At 44.7% G+C, this 17,346-nt stretch overlaps 1 protein-coding gene across 7 annotated transcripts in view; it reads right to left on the bottom strand.

The window, feature by feature from the left end:
• GRIP2 (glutamate receptor interacting protein 2) overlaps window positions 1-17,346 on the bottom strand; it is a 239,420-nt gene that overhangs the window by 60,850 nt on the left and 161,224 nt on the right. Inside the window, exon 1 of one of the 7 annotated variants that reach the window (XM_057417665.1) lies at window positions 15,933-16,704. The exons of the other annotated variants lie outside the window; for them this stretch is intronic. Within the exon in view, the coding sequence (XP_057273648.1) occupies window positions 15,933-15,972 (40 nt within the window). The 5' untranslated portion in view covers window positions 15,973-16,704. Of the gene's footprint in view, window positions 1-15,932; window positions 16,705-17,346 lie in introns of those variants that run through there. 7 annotated transcript variants of the gene reach the window in all.

The raw sequence follows: 17,346 nt of genomic DNA, 5'->3' as shown, positions 1-17,346 counted from the left end.
GTGTGATTTGATCCATTTTGAGAGAGTTATTTCTCTAAGTCAAGGGAGGCATTTATCTGTAGTGAAGCAAAGACCGGTTAAGGGTACATGAGAGTGGGTCAAGGCAGCTAGAGATGGTTCAAAGTGCAGCTGCCTGGAAGCCAGTCTTCAAGGCATGTGATATGAAAGATATCTGAGTGCCTGATGATGCAGACATGTACTTCAAAACCGGAATATAATCATCCATCTGTATCTTTAGGCACCTAATCATCTTTTAAAAGTTGTCATATTACTAGAAGGAAGGGAGGAAAAAAAGACACCTATCCATGCACAGCCATTCTGAATCTCAAATAAGTGTTTAGCTCCTAAATCACACAGCCTCCCCGACAACCCAGCCAGGAGCTCTACCATCATTAGAGTACAGTAACATAATGCTTCCCACCTCTTCCCAGGCTGACATTCAGCAATAGTTTTGGGTTTGACTGCAAGGCTGTACTCAACTAAACCTCCAGCACATCCCCCTAAGGGCAGATGGGTTATTTTAGGACCTCTGCAGCAGGTTGGAGATGGTTGTGTCAGCTCTGCATGAGAGCAGCACAGCAGTGGCCTCCTATCTTCAAAGCACTCAGCCTTTAATGGAAAAGACAAGCAGATCTGAAGAGGACAGGAGAACTAAAAGCCCCTTTTGAATACTGCTACAGACTGCATGATTTCATGAAACTACTTAATTATGGAGTCCACCATGGCCCAAAAGCTCCTCCTATGTCTCAGCTTCAGGCAAGAAACTGTTTGCACCTTCCCCAGCAAATGGCTTGAATTTTCTTCTGCTCAACTAAACCCAAAGCTCCTTAGGCCCTTGGAAAACTTGTACAGGAGTTCATCAAGCCAAATACACATGTTCAGCCCTTTCCCCATCTCCAGAAATGCATCAGAAGTAAATAAATAGAACCCAAACAAAGGGATAAAAAACATCTGCCAGTGATCTCCAGGCTGCTTTTCCTAGAACGCTGTAAAAGCTGAGCTAGAGCACGATCGTACCCTACATAGAAATAGCCCAACCATACAGCAACAGATACACAAAGTCCTTAGACAAAACAGCCCATGCTCCTGGCAAGTGCTCAAAAACCAGGAAAAAAAATGTCCCTTTCTGCTGTAGGATTCTGCAGCACAGTTTCATTCTCATGACACTGTTTTGCTCATTTCATCCCCCAAAAGCTGGCCACGGAGAACTTGTCCAGACTTTGAAGTTATTCCAAGAGGAAGTTGTACTTCTTAATTTCCTCTCCCTGGTAACTCATAGAAAGGAATTCATCCCCCCACGCCCTCATGTCCCCCCCTTCTTTTCTTCTAAAGCCTGTATTCACTTATCTACCAACCCTTTTCAGGCATGTGTAATTTCATAACCACCTGCTGCTTTATTCACAGGAAACAGATCTATAAAAGATACAATAGCTCATTGTTCAACAGAAAACTCCATGCTTTGTTCTTCTATTTTTTTTCCTTTTTAATAAGAAACCAAAATTACTTTTAAAGGAACAATTTGTTTTAAGCAACCATTTTCAACTGAAATGATGTAGATAGTTGTTTGCATAGCAGTGCCCTTTATGAGACCAAGATATGAGGCAGAACCATGCCCCTGTTATCAGCAGGTCAGCTTCCAAGGGATATCAGAACGCATTTCTCCCCCGTTGGCAAGCCCTCAGCAGATACACAACAGTGATGGAAGAAGACTCCTGCTTCCCATGGAGCAGTGAAAAGAGTCTCAGCATTTACTTAAACAAGTAGATGATGTTCTATTTTCTGTTCCTGTCTGTGCGCACAAAGCCCATTTAAGTCAGCTCTGCAGAAAAGCCAGGCTTTGGAAAGATTCAACTCACATCAACTTTCACAGGGTATTAAACACCTCCCAAGGACTGATCCAAGTCCCAGAATGAAGGCTGGACGCAGCTCAATGCCAAAATCTGGTACTCCTCATGCTTTTCTTATATACATGGTGTTCCATCGAAAACAAGACATAAAAGGGGAAGAAAAGAGAAAGACACGATTTAAGACTCTGCAGTCAACCTGCCATTACAGCCACGTCTTTTATATACTAGGGACATTCTCCAGTGCTTTGTCTGTCACCCATTATTGCTTTGGAAGCCAGTGCAGAGTAACTTTATCTAATCAGTGCATCTGAGGGAGTGTGCAATAGAGGACCTGGGAGCAGTTCATTTCCATTCGAGCTGTACTGAGAGATGGAAGAAAAACTAATCAAAAAAGTGACCAGAATTTTGTATTAAAAAATAGTGTGGGTTTTTTTGTTTTTTCTTTTTTTTTGCTTGGTTTTCTGTGAAAATTAACTTCCCAAGCTGTCTGTGCATCCATCTACTGTCCTCTTGCACCTCTGGAACCCAGTGGCCAAAATCCCCCAACCTGGAGGAAAAGGGAGCAGCCTGAAAGCGGATTATAGTCCTTATATATTAAGATTGTTTTGACTAGAAAAGACCCTTATTATTGCTCCCAGCAAAACAAAGAGCTACTGTGCAAACCAGCTCTAGACCAACTTCACAGCTCATTTTCTTCTGCGTGGTAGGGAAGAGAATAACGGATATGGGATGCAAAACTGTTAGAGATAAATGCTCTTTTGCTCTTCTGCTCACAGAGGAGCTCACGTTATTCTTCTGGAGCAGGCTGTGATTTCTTCCTTTAGTTTAAAAAGATCAGGGACAACTCTTTCCCCATTCTAGTGAGGATAAGCTTTTGTACATTAAGTAAGGCTTGATAAGAGTTTCTTGAAGCATAACATAGGCTGCGTCTTCAGCACAAACAGCTTTTCCCAAACACCTTCACTTTTATTTCCCTCTTCCAAAGCATCCTCCAAAACAAAGTCTGTACCAAAAAGGTCCCTTTTCACTCAGTGAGCCCTCTCCAGTGCTTTGCTTAAGCAAGATTTGAATTCATAATGTTAAAAAAACAAAGAGAAAGGGAGAGACAATTCCCTTCCTGCAACCTCTCCCACCTGCCCAAGCATTTTCAGACAGCTTCATCACTTTATATTTATGAAGAACCTGGCAGGATCAACCATGAAGCTTCTCACCCCCCTTGCAGGTCACATTTGCACACACACACATGCACTGTATGTGGTAATTTTGTGCATGAGGGACAAGAATAGTGTAGAAACCAACTCAAGGAGATTATTATTTCGCAATGATTCTAGTGCCTGAAATTATGTTATTAAAGTTAAATTTTCCAGTCAATCTGGCAATTTCTCTTATTAAGCAGCACAGACTGTACACGGGAGAGTCCAACAGTAAGCTGGAAAGATGAAATATTGCTGACATACTGCATTACTTGAAGAAAGCATCTTTCAAGAGTAAAGATTCAAGTGGAACAAGATGCATTTTCAGACTGATCATTCCTGAAAGTTATCCAAGTGAGCAATTGGAATATGGTAAGAAATGACCAACAACGTCTAACACTATTCCCAGGGAAGAATGCCTCTCCTCTTTATTAATCCATGCAGCAGGCAACAGTAAATCCTAGCTGGCAAGGGAATCCCCGCTATTAACTTCATATAAGCTTCCAAACTTTTTCTTGACTATGGAGGTGGATAAGGAACGCAGCCTGCTGAATCCAAACCCTGGGGCTTCCCTTCTTTCAAGCACCAAGTGCTGTGCTAAGTGACTATAGAGTGAGATAAAATAAAAAGGCAGCTCTATTATGGCTTTTCAATCAAATGAAATGAAATACTATCGGTCTATTAGACTTCAGTACACAAATCATTGGTGCCACCTAAACACAGCAGCCACTATTAACCTGCTTGCTTAAAAACCCTGAAATTAGTAAGCTTTTATTTTTGACATATCAATAGTTAAAGCAAAAAAAAGGTTTATCAATGTCCATATTACAAACTATTATTGCCTTGGGTTTGGGGTCTTTTCTATCTTGGGCTCCTCACAGAGGTCCAGGGAGGAGATAATCAAGACAGGAGTACCAAGAACTGAGCACCCTCGTGGATAGCCTAGGTGAGAATATGCAGCACAAATCAATAGGCCTGGGGACAACAGAACAGGCAGAAGTCAGGACTTTCACCCTTTGAAATGGAGATCAATTTGCTGCAGTGATAGTAAATTCTTTGACTTCTTTTCCCTTTTACAAGCTCCCTTTTGGTCCCTATGATTTATCTTTGCTTTAAAAATGGTACCTGTTGTCTTCCATCCTTCAAGATCTTATAAAAGAACTGTCAAATCAAGAGGTTGCTAACTTCCATGGGAGGGAAGGTGTTTAAGCAGCACAAGATAGTGCTGCACTGAAGAGAAGGCAATCTGATCTAGTGCAGGAGCATGGCAGGATAGCGCATAACCCTTTCCTGGAGAACTAGAGGGCCAGAATTTAGGAAGGATGCTGGAACATGTGCATGTCCTCCCTTTACACCAAATGAGACAAATTAACTTCCTCAAAGATGTGTTGCAGGATGCTTCTCCCAGTTCAGCAGGGAAATCACCAGGAGCAAATCTCTTGTGGCAGGCAGCAGACAGGGCAGAGGAAAACCCATTGGATTCAGCAGAGAGGAAAGATGAGATGGCAACAAGACACTATGCCAGCGTTCCACATGGTAATCCATTTTGAAGAGGGACTCACTGCACTTACAATACCTTTTTATCTGGTTTACTCCCATAGCACTTCTATGAGACCCCACATTACACGAGCAAATTACGTGCTCCCAAGAGCATACATAAAACTTTAGCATCTGTGTTAAACTCACAGCATGCAATGTGGAGAGCAACTAAGAGTGCTAATCCAATCTGAGGGAAACCTTCTAGAAAATAGAAGTCCTTGGATGAGAAGTTGGGGAAAACCTCTTCCTACATCGAATCACATCCTGCTTCCTTGCTGAGCAACACAGTTTGCGTGGGCAACCCCTGCACCAGCAAGGTCTATCAGAGGCTGGGAAAAGGCAGTCCAGCAGAGCTGCTGCAAGAAAGGTCACCCTGCCACTTGTCCAGGCTAGCACCCTCTCTCTGCTCCCAATTACAAGCCTGAACTTGCTCAGGAAAAAGGCACAGCAAACGAAATGCGGAATCAAATCTGGGACGTTTGCTGTGCCGGTTCAAGAGGTGGCTGAGATTTATGCAGGTTCCTGCGAGGTGCGAATCAATCTCGGTGCCAGCAGCAATAAGAAAATCCATGCAAACCACAAGAAAACAAAACCAACAAAACAAAAAAAGACCCCAGGCAAATCAGGCAACAGAAGAGGTGTTCTTCAGCACGGTAACATTTAATAAAAGCATGAGCCAGGGATCAAGGGGTGAAGGAAGGAAACAGATTTATACAAACCCTAAAGGATGCCATCAGCACCAGTATAAAAATGTCAAACTATGAAAAGTAGATACCAGAGCTGTCCATGACTTCACTTGCTACTGCACTGATCTGATCATCTCAACTAGACTATGGCTTCAAAAGGAGCAATGGAAAACCAGAGCTGTCCAGGACAACCCTGGTTAACTGTAGCCTGCAGCTGGACACGTACAAGACTTGGAGGCTTCATTGGTTGCACAGAGAGAATAAACCAGCCTGACCCAGCAGAAAGCAGACACAGAAAGGCCCCAGCTTGCTTTGAAGCAAGGAGGGGACTATATTTCCAACAGCTTTCTTCCATCATCCCATGGGCCAGCGCACCGAGGTACCTCCCATGGGATGTTGCAATGGGGCAATCCCCCAACTGGAGCCCTCAGTCCACAATGCAGCCCACAAGGTTGAAGCCCTTTTAGGAGGACTGGAAAGACTGCTGGAAAATAGCACCACATGAGAATACATTCAATGCAGTAGGTTGCAAATCAGGTGCTTTATCCTGCATCTGCACTGCATTCTGATGCAAAGCGCTCTAAAACCAGTGGGAGTTAAGACGTAAGGAAGAAGTTCCAGACAGCATTAACTATTTTAGAAGAAAGATTTCTGGCACCCCATTTAGACTTGTTTTCAGCTTATCCACGAAGCTCCACTAAACCTTACTAAGACTTAATTCCCATAAATGCGATTCTCCGCTCAGCGTTCAGCTAAGTAGCAATGTCTCAAGAAAAGTAAATACCAAATGGTGGGAGTTGGATTATTCATTCATGTGGTAAAAGCCATACTCTAGGAATACATACAGATGTTCTCGCTTCATGACTGATCTAAACAGATGTAGATTTTAGACTGACACACAAACCATCTATTATGCAATGGCCCGTGTACGTGGCCGGGATGCTTTTATTCTTGGCTGTGCCAGGAGGATTCGCAAGAGCTGTGTGAGAGATGGAATAAGCTTATAGTTAAAAGACTAAAGAAAGTTTAAGCAAGAGCCTTGCTTAAAGTGAAAGGAGGGAGGGAGAAGGAGAGGAATCAAAGAGCCAGGGAATATCAGATTTAGCAGGACAACAAGATGAAATAGGAAAGTTTCAAAGCCCAAAGTTATTTGATGTTGGAACTGGTGCAGTCTGACCCCATCAAAACAGCTGTTAAAAACTTGCCTGAATTGCCCATTAAATCTTGCTTCCAACAAGCCCTGCTCCTGATTTTGCCCTACTTCTTGCTTCCCATCAAGCCTTGCCTTGGCTGCGTGCTCTGCTGACATCCCAACCTCCAAAGAGGCTGGTGCCTAAAGTTCAGCACAGCATCACTACAATGAAAGCAAACATCTGTTAGTATGAAAGATGGGTAAGACCCCGCTCCAGCAGACCACTGGTCCATTAATGCACTCCATGTGCTTGATGTAGCTGCCTTCATGCACACCATTGTACTGGCTTCCAGTTGCTTTACATTGCATGGAAGATGCACAACCAGCACAAGAACTTCCAAAAGGCATGGAAACTCCTGGGAAAAATCAGAACAAATTGCTGCAAGCTGGGCTCTGCCACCCTCTGAAAGGCTCACAAGAGATGCTCGCTGTTGTGAGTACCAGTGAGCAAACATCTTGGGATTTCAGTGTAAACCCTGCTCTGTGCAGAGCTCAAGCCCCACCATTCTGTGGGTTAATTTTCCCTTTGGACTTTTCATATGTTTAAAACCCAAAATCATCCCAGCCAAAGGATTAACTGGGAGCAGGGTGCCAGCCACAGAAGCAACAGGCTGGGGAACAGGGACACTGGTTACAACAGCACTTGCAATTTGATGAGCGAGAGCCTGAGCTCTCCTGAGCATCACAAAGAGCCAGAGGGACTGGCTCATGGCAGACTCATGGCCAGGACTAGGAAAAAGTCATTTTTGCCTCATTCTAAGGGAATACTTGTTCCACTTCAGAAGAAGGAAAGGGTTGAATAAGGGCATCTGTCCCAAAAAGATGCAGCTGAGAGTTTTACAGCTTAGAGAGGATAGGAAGTAGCAAGGAACTCAGGGAAAACTCAGGTGTCGCTAAAGACTGCAGAGTCTTGGGAAGAGAGGAGATTCGTGTGATAGCCCTTCTTCATTCAGGAACACAGACCATTAAGTGCAATGCCTCATGTTATGCTTCCCAAATACCCACTTAATTTTGATTCAACAAGGCACAGTGCTAATAAAAATTAAAACCAGCAGGTTCTGTGGAGTGTGTAATAGAGGTGTGGAAGAGCAGCGTATGCAGGTATACCTAAAATTAACTATGAATACTAAAACTGGCTACTTCCCAAACCTCCGGAAATCTGGGGAATGCTGCAATCACTGGATGTACGGACTCAACAAGGTGCTGTGCAGCCTCCTGCCCAGCCCTTCACCACACCATGGTCCTCAGGGTTAGGGGGGAATATTCCCTTGCATGAGGCATCTCCCATTCCCACCATGCTAACCTCTAGCTGGGAGTCTGGATGTATCCAAGAGCAGATACTGCCAAGTACTTACCTCTTGTCACTGCCTGCCAGAACCAAAGGCAGCTGCCAAGTAAGACATTTCCACCAGTTCTGCACAAGTACGAATGTCTACGGGTTTATACTGGTGCAAGAGAGCTGAGTGTGTGCACCAGGAGACAGAAGAGAGGGGAGCAGCTCCATGAATGTTAGATACAGAAGATCCATTTAATGATTAAACACACATGATTGTTTGCTTATAAAACGCAGTGTCACATAAATCTGCTAGGAGCTAATTGCCTATTACAGCCCATAGTACTGCTCAAGTCAGCTGCTGAATGATAAAGGGACTTTGAGAAAGGAGAGAAAGGAGTTCCGCTTGCTTGCTTCCACTGCAGCCTCCAAAACATTTTATTTCCCAGTTCCTGCAAGGTGAATGCTTATTCGCCCTTTAAGCGATGGGGGGAACTCACTTGAGTGGGAAGATAGGGGGTAACTGAAACACAAGGGGAAAGGGGAGTTACTGTGATTCTAAGTTATTATTATTAATAACAAATTTCTCTGTTGTCTCGTGCCTCTTGCTCAGCTTTACAAATCACAGCAACTCTCTGGAGTGGGTGACATTCGCCACCACCCGAACAGATCCAGCTCTATATGTACCTGAGCATCTTCCCACTGATTTCCTCACATACACACACACTCGATGGCTTCGTTGTACACTGCAGAGGAGTCAGCTGAGAATGAAACTGCAGAGAATCTGCCTGGAGACATCATGTGTTGTCCCCCTCTGTGCCTGGGGGCTGTTGGGCTGCAGGTTCCAGGCACTCTTGCATGAGCAACAGAGCGCAACGTTTCAAGTCAGGAAGGAACACGATCTGTTTACACAGTTGGTTATATGGGAAACTCAGTACATTATTGAAAAGAAAGGGGGAACCTTTACCAGAACATGTACATTCATCTTATGCCAAAAGTTTAACCCTACCCAAACAGCACTGCATTCCACAAAGAAATTACCCTCTATAAATCACCAGGGCAGGCAGGAGCAGGCCATGTCCCCCACATTTCAGGCTGAACCATTCACTACAATAAAGAACATATATGATCAGCTATTGTGCTGACAGCAGGAAAGGAGGGGATCTCCACTGAGACCTCATAGAGAAGCAGGTTCATTACTGGGACAACTCCACCGAGGCTGGTGGTGCAACAGTAGGGACCTGTTAAAGGTTTGACTCAGAGCTTCATCATTTGTACGGTCATGCACATGGTTGCTCAAAGACAGAGAAGCAGATCCTTGAATTAGCTCGGCTATTTGGCTGGGGCAAGCAGCTGACTGGAGCTGGGCCATCCCACCATTGCTATAGTGAGAGCTCCTTCAGGGCAGGGGATGGGTGTGCTGGACCTGTGCGCTCCCTGGGCACCCAGAGAGCTCGAAGGATGGAGCAGAAGCTGGAAGAGAAGAGTCATTTGGGATATCAAGCAAGTCAGTTAGCTTAATGGCTGTAAATAACTTGGCATACAACATCCAAACCAGCAGCAGACACCCCATCAGGGATCTACCTCCCTCCTTTGGGAAAGAGAAGGATGCAATGAAGCAGAAAGATGCAGCGAATCCCATTTTCATCCATACGCCAGGGCAGCAGGGAGCCTGATCTTGCTCTCACCAGCACAAGTTCCTGCCTCCCAGGACAAAAGCATATTTATTCTCTTTGTAACCGCTCCACAGCCCTTCTCGCCAACACTGCTCTCCCCAGACCTGAGCCAGCTCCTAACTTACAGCTTCATTAAGATATACCACACAAGTATTAATTATACACTGAGATTGGAAGCCAGAGTACTGCTGGGAAGAAAACCACAACTCCTTCCACCTCTCTAACATGATTTCATGAACCTGCACAGTAAGAAACAGATCAGCTGTGAGGCATGATTAAGCGAGATCATCTCTTCATATCTCAGCTATACTAAATAATTTACAAGGCCATTTTGGGACTGACATGCAAAGCAGTTTAACAATGATTTAACAGGAGAGTATGGTATTCCATCCTTTCATGGTTTCCAGGTGTTGGGACCAATTTATTTCACAGCATTTTTCATTTCTGGGCCTTTTCTTTTTCCCTCCTCGCCACCTGCAGCTGCCAACTATGCTGGCATCTACAGCAGCTAGGAAACGAATTTCCCTGTGAAGCAAATACTTCCAGGATGACTTGAATGAAGGCAGAGCTCATAATTGCACATTAGTGAAAACACTTCTGAGGAAAAAACTGGCGAGATATTTTTACCCACATCTCCAGTTGAAAATTGCTCAGAAAGATGCTTTTGAAAAGCCATCGCCTCCAAGCGTGCAATTATCAGATCCTTGAACAAAAACACATGGTCAAAGGGAAAAAGAAAAAACACTTCCATTGAAATAAACTCGGGGATTGCAATTGTTGCGAATGGAAGGAGAGAAATTTCTTCATCCCCTGTGATTTTGCACGTCTCGAGTTGCCAGACTGATTTGTAAGCGCACAGATTCATAAATCTGGCAGCTGAGAATATCAAGCTTGGTTGGTGCTTTTTTGTTATGAGCAGAATAATAATAGTACTTAAAAAAACCCAAAGTCAGAAGCAGCCTGGCAGTCAGGCTGTCACCAACCCAGGATTCCTTAACTCCCACGTAAGCACGCTTGTCTTGAAACAGCATTCTGCCACCTTGAATAGACAGCCGTACAATGACCTGGGGGTCCTATCAAGGCTTAAGACCATGCCTACCCTGATGGGATTACTCACATGCTAAAAATTAGGCAGTAGCTGAACTGACAGCTGAAAAGAGCTTTAAACGCGCTTATGCCTGGTAGCGTTTAATAGTCAATTGATGGATGTTGCTAAATATTTATTTTTGCTCTACTTTCTCGCCTGCAGTTCTGTGCCAATACCTCTTTCTGATTATTATTACCTGTTAGCTTTAATTGCTTCTTTTGTTTGAAACACCTACGCATGCCTAAAGACAAAAGCACAGGCACCCTTTCCCTCCAAGCTGCACATGCCATATTCTGACCTTCTGCGTAGGATTTATATCCTTGAGTTAAGCAGATAATATCACAAGCAATAAACTTTGGCATCCATGTACAAATATCAATTCTAACACTCCATTTTCCAAATAAATTAAATCCTACATGCCCTAACATACGCAAACGCTTTGGCAGAAAGGTTATCCTTGGCTTATAGAGATTAACCAAACAGAACATTATAAAGAATAACAAACCTGGACATAAAACCAAAAGCAAAACTCAACACACCCCATGAAACTCAGTCCCCTGCTATGGGTCACTCAGAGAGCACCTCTTCCAGCAGCAAAGAGGTTTTCTTAAGAAGGTTGGCAGGAAGGTTAGTGTCTGGGCTGGAAACTGAACTCCAACAGTGTTGGAGAGAAGACCTAAAGAGCAGTTGTTCATTTGACACTATAGACTGACATTCTTACTAAACCTACCTGATTTGCATCAAAGAACAGCCTCCTACTAACAAATGTGCACTAATGAGACATGCATGAGCACAACCTTTAAGAGGAAAATCTCTGTAACCTCCATACAGGAGGGGAAAATTGAATAAAAAGATAATTCATTCCTGAAGGCCAAAAAAACCTGGGAAATTACTTGAGTATTTTTTCTTCTATGAAAAGGAATTTTGGTGGAATGGGTCATCTCTAGAAAAGAGCAAGAACTCCTTTATACTAATACAGAATCACAGAATCATAGAATAGTTAGGGTTGGAAAGGACCTTAAGATCATCCAGTTCCAACAAAACTTGAGAGACCTGGCCACCAAAGTCCTGAAGCCATCAGCAGGTATCCTTAAGACCTTATGAAGGACAGGTAAGAAGTCACAGCACCGTCGGAGAGCAAAATGCCATGTTCAACCTGAAACAAACCAAACCAGGGTGAAGGCGAGAGTATGAGAAATCCATCACCTTCTCTTTCAGTTCCTGGAACTGGCCATCTGTGTGTGGAAGCTGCTAAAAGAAGACAAGGATGACTGAAAGCAAATCTGGATCTCCCACAGATAAGTCATGCCCACTCAATTCCTATGACAGAGCAACATTTGTGGATAGACAGAAAATGCAAGTTGCTATATCTCAGTTTTAGAAACGCTTCTGCCACCCTTTCACGTGCTATTTTTACAAGTATGTTTGGGAAGCAGGAGATAGATGATTACGAAGTGTTTGCAAAACTGATTGGAAAACCACACACTGAGAAAACTCATCAGTTGTTCACAATCAGAAGGGACGGATGTATTAATCCAAGTGCTGTATGGGCCCATCCCCAGCCTGCTAAGACTCCAAGTTTTCATCAAATGACCCGGATGCTTGCAGAGAGATTGTTCCTATTAAGTTTGCTGACAGCCACCAGGTATGAGGGGCTGGAAAGAGGCTGGGAAGTGAATTTTGAATCCAGAATGATTCAGACATGTTGCAAAACCAAATATACAATTCAGTAGAGGTGCATACGAGCTACCAGACCTGGGCAGGAGCAATCAAATGAATAAAGGATGGGGAAGAAACTAACTGACAGCTGAAGAAGGACTCTTCAGATATCGTGGACTGCAAACCAAATGTAATTCCATAATGCCATGTCAGCTGCAACAAAAACTAACACCCTTTTACATAGAAGGGTGGTTATAGTCAGCAAGAGCTGTGAAATCATCCTTTTGTTTTACACAACATTGATAAAAGCCTCAGCTTGAATGCAGTGCCCAGGTCTGCGTACCACAGTTTAAGCAGGATGTGATATAGCTAGAGTTCATTCAGATTGAATCAGTGCAGCCTGGTCAGATATCTGGAAGATCACAACTTCTGGGACTGGGGGGAGAAATGAGCTGCCTATGATAAAGAGGAAAGAAAGTGTTATTGCTGTCGTCAGACATCCAGAAGAGTGATGCACAGAGGGAAGAAGTACTCTATCATCTGTGCTAGGACAGGAAGCGATGGCATCAAAAATGCAGATGCAGGAAGCTTTTCCTTAAGTCTAGTGAATGAATTTGAGCTAATGTGGTGTTTGCAGCATGGGTATATTCAAACGCAAGGTGGACAGAGAGTAACAAAACTACGGCCAATGCTAGCTCAGGCCCAGACAAACTCTCTCTGCCCAGTTTTGGCTTAAGGAAATGAAGATCACTGTGATTCAGCTCCAGACCCAGGGATGTCTTTCTTGATACGCACACCCCAGTTTCTTTTTCTTTTAATCTTCCATTTTGCTGCATCTGAGGCAAAGCTGACAAGTGATGCAAGCAGCTTGACGAGCAGGACTTATATTAAAGAGTACTATTGTGATAAATTCTTCAATAAGAAAGATAAAATCTTTCTTCCTAGGAGATTTATCTATGAAGATTTCCTCCTGTCTAATTCTAGCTCCTCGCATTAGTTTTCCATCCCTTTCAGACATTTTTTCCTCTATTTCTCCTGTCTCTTTGACAAGTGGGAAGGTCTGGGGCTGTAGCAGAGAACAGGACAGAACAGGGGAGCTGATTCCCTGGAAACCAGCAAGCAGGAAGGGGCAAAGATCTATTAATAAGGCTCTTTTCCTGGTCATTCCCACCCTGCAAATAAAGGGTACAGCTTTGCTGGAAAAAAACAACAAACCTGAACAGAAAAGCACCAAATGTCCTCATCTTCCTTTAGTCTTCCTTTGCCTTCTATACAAACCATATGTTAAAAAATAAAGAAGAATGAAGTCACCTATATGCATATATCTGAAATACAAAGGGACTTCTGAAGCGGTCTCTGCTGTAGGCAATCAACCATTTAACTCAGGCTGGTATGTGATGGGACCCTCAGCTGGTCACCTAGAGCAGCATGAAGGAGATCCCATGTGCTCTGTCGTTCTGCCCACTCCTGCAGTAAGGACTGACTGAACATGAGGTTTGCTACAGCAAAACAGAGGGAATCTTCCTGGGCTTCAGAAAGGCAATAAAGCACTTTAGGAAGTCTTCTATTGCAAGATGAAAGGTCTCTTTTGGAAACACACTGGTATCATTGTGATACACACAAGCTTACTCTGATCAGAAAGCAAACGATTCCATCACCTTCCCCAAAGCATCACTGCTAGCTTGCATTTTCTGGTCCTTCTGTTCTGAATGACGAAACAAAAGCTCAGTATTATTAAAATGTCTCATCAGAAAACTTTTAAGACTGGCTGGAGGAGAGAAATCACCAAAACCCTAATGGTGGTGCACTTCTGAAACACTTGGATCCTCTTAGAAACAATCCATGTGGTTTCTGGTTTTCCTATCACGTTTAAAATGCTAAAATGAGTGATATGGTAACAAGTCACTTTATTGCTTCCATCTTGGGTGGTTTCCAGATGAGATGAGTCTCATGAAAAAGCAGGTTATCAGGAGAAAAAACACATTAAGAACCCAGCCATGTGACTAAAAGAGAGCTCCCTTACACGCCAGCAAAGCCAAACCCAATGCACTGTAATCATCCCTCCTCAAAGCTTTATATCTGTGCACTAAACTAAGAAGGGATGGCAGACATGAAACAAGATGGTTGTCCACCCCTCTCTGTGTCTTTGCTGGTACTAAGGATGGTCTCATCTGCAGGATACTGAGGAAAACAGCACCATGTGATGAAAGCATGGCCTTGGTCCTCAGGAGCCCCACCAGCACAAGCTGTAAGGGTCTGATACCAGCACAAAGGTTTCCTTACCAGCTCAGTGACGGCACCATTCCCTTGTACATGCCAGAGCCATGCACAATATTGACCCAAGGTTCTCCAAGAATGGCTGGGGCTGAGAGCAGGAATATTCCTCATTCAAATACCCAACACCCTGACACCACCACCATTCGCAGCAACACAGTGATCGTTGAGAACCGCATGTGTGAAGCGCCAGATGATGTGTCAGAGAAAACTGGATGAATGATCCTGGTGGCCTCCAGGAGACTCCTCCAGCACAGTCAGTGTCAACCACCTCTGAGGTAGGGCCCCAGCTTATGGCTCAGCCCCAGGAGCGATGCGAGCTCCTGCCAAGTTGTCTTTTGATCTTTTCATGGAGCGGCTGCATTCCTGCCCTGTTAAATCACGCACCCATACTCCCTCTGCCTACCAGAACTCATCGCCACGTCTCAGCCAGCCTAAAATAAGCCCCATCACTCCTTGCTGTGCTGCTATAGTAAGCGGATGTTGCATCTAGTCACCATTTGTGGTAGCAGGCAACCAGTTCAGTTATGTTCATGCTTTAGGACATCTTGAGGCCAAGGAGAGGACAAAGTCAGTCCCACTACATCACTTCAGGCAATGTAAAATGATTCACAAACCATAAATTACCTCTGCAATTCCAACTCCCATGTCTTTGCTTTCAGAAGGAAAATGCTTGCATCAGAGCAAGCTCCATGCAGTATATTTAGCTGCAACAAGCAGAGAGCTACAGCATACAACAAACTACCTGAATACTGCACCCCATTTGAAGTACCAGAGCCTGTCCATCCTGGAAAGACGAGGGTCTGGATTTGGTGACTGTGCCCTTCATAAAGGTGCCCTTCTACACTCATCTAACACACCCACCCTCCTGCAGAAGTGAAATAGAATTCTTTATACCCCATGGCAGTAGTGAATTGCTCACCTCAGGTTTCTAAAACAGGGGTCAGCAGCTCACTGAAGTGACAGATTTCTAGCAGGAGCTGAAATATTTATTAGGCAAGGTAATAGTAGATTACAGCAGAGGTGGGGGTGATGGCAGCAATCCCATCATGTTCGGCAGAATCCTTTACCCACATTTCCCCCCCATTCAGTCCTCTGCTCACCATCCTGAATGCCCAGCCCATTTATTTACACACCGATCTTGAAAATTAAAGAACTACACTTAGAGTTGGGGGGGGTCCTTTTAAATAAAGCAAAACCGACTATAAAGGCTCCCAGATATCATGGGTGCCTTCAGAATAGCCCCTATGTCAAGCAGTCTTCCAGCTGGAGAAGGAGGGAAGCACCCCAAAGGGGACTCTCCAGTGGTCACAGGGAGAAATTCTTTCCGGAGAAGCAGAGATATATTTCATAAATCAAAGCTATTAAGTCACAGTTTGGATTTGTAAAACCCCTTTCAGTGCAGCCCATGAAATAGTTAATGACAGTGGTTAAAGGAAATAGAATAAACCCCCAAAAGTAAACTACTGGAGGAGGGAGGGGGGGAATACAGACAGGCTCACTCACCAAAGTCTGACTGCAAATCCTTTTTCAGTCCACAAAGCATGTCTGCTGTTATCTATCAAATCATTCAGTTAATTGCACCAGCCGCTCCTTTCCCTCTCCCTGCCTGCACTGGAATCACTTCCCGGCCAGCTCAGGCTCACTTTCAAGGCTGCCTCCCCCAGCCAAGCGGAGCTGCAGCGTACACGCTGCTCCTCGGGAAAACAGGGAAGGAATCGTCCTGGGCACTCCAGGCTGGGAGGACTCAGAAATGAAGCAATCCTTTAGGAAGAAGTGTCTTTACATGGCTGTTTAACGTGTGATCTGCCAGTCCGGGATAGAAATAGGAAAACAAAGGGTATAGGGTCCCAAAAATCCCGTGCTAGTTCTGCCGGCTCGGCTGGCCATCAGGCATGGCAACGGGAAAGTTGGAAGCGCGGTGATTAAAGGGAACAGCTGGTTGAAGGGGACGCAGCCACTGAACCCTGACTCGCCGGCAGATGCAGCAAATGTCGAGCGTGCGCTTCATTCCCAGCGGTATTCCACCTCGCGCCCCGCCGGTCAAGAGCGGACATCATCCCATTGAGATGTGCTGGCCCTTTGCTGCCCGAGACCTTCCGGGGGTCTCATGGGGGCTTCAGGCAGGGAAAAACATCAAGCTGAATAAGGAGGAGGAATAAAGGAAGGGCCCCGCTGCCTCTGTGCAGTGCTCGGAGCCAGCAGCAGAAGTTGGCTGGCAGCAAACCTCAAGTTGCAGCAGCAGCGGGGTTGAATGCAAGAAGAGGCTGGGACTGCAGTATTGCCTGACACACTTTCCTCTTCCCCCACCCCCTCTTGGCAAGTGCTTGCAGAGCCTCCAGCACCTTGCAAGGCAATGTCAAGCTGCTGTCAAAGCATTACACTGCCTCCTAAACACACACGCAGTGCTAGTAAAGGGAGTATGAAGCTGCAGTCTTATGTCCTGCCTACAGTGTTTTCTGTAAGCTCAGGTTAACCCTTTCTTAGGAAGGGCAGAGAAACCAGCACTGCCAAAACACAGGCAGGTCCTGGGCTAGGATTTGGATGAGCAACAGACTTCAGCAAGGGGAGGCTTTGGGGCAATGCTGGTCATGGGGAGTCCTGCCCTCCAGGACACGATGCTTCATGGCTTGCCCGAAACTGCTGGTCCTGCAGATATAGTTTTTGACCAGAAATAAATTGTAATAATAATAAACTAGTGTCTGCTTCCTTTGCTATTAAAATGAGAACCAAATTAACTTGTGTTGGAGATGCAGAGCGTGCAGGTGATGCTACTGTCCCAGGCATGGGAGGCAGCGAGGGTGTGCACAGGGCTTGCATTCCACCTGCAGCAGAACACAGGTCTCCGTTTCGATCAAGCTGTAAGACAAACTCTCTTGGTACCAACCAGCCCACAGCTTACAACCTAAAAGTAGTTTTC

The sequence above is a fragment of the Pezoporus wallicus genome, unplaced genomic scaffold, assembly GCF_028554395.1.
Source record: "Pezoporus wallicus isolate ANWC-B61680 ecotype Strahan unplaced genomic scaffold, APGP_CSIRO_Pwel_v1 contig_8542, whole genome shotgun sequence".
NCBI lineage: Eukaryota > Metazoa > Chordata > Aves > Psittaciformes > Psittacidae > Pezoporus > Pezoporus wallicus.
Note: the sequence above shows the minus strand (reverse complement) of the source record. Positions and strands in the feature narration are given on the sequence as shown.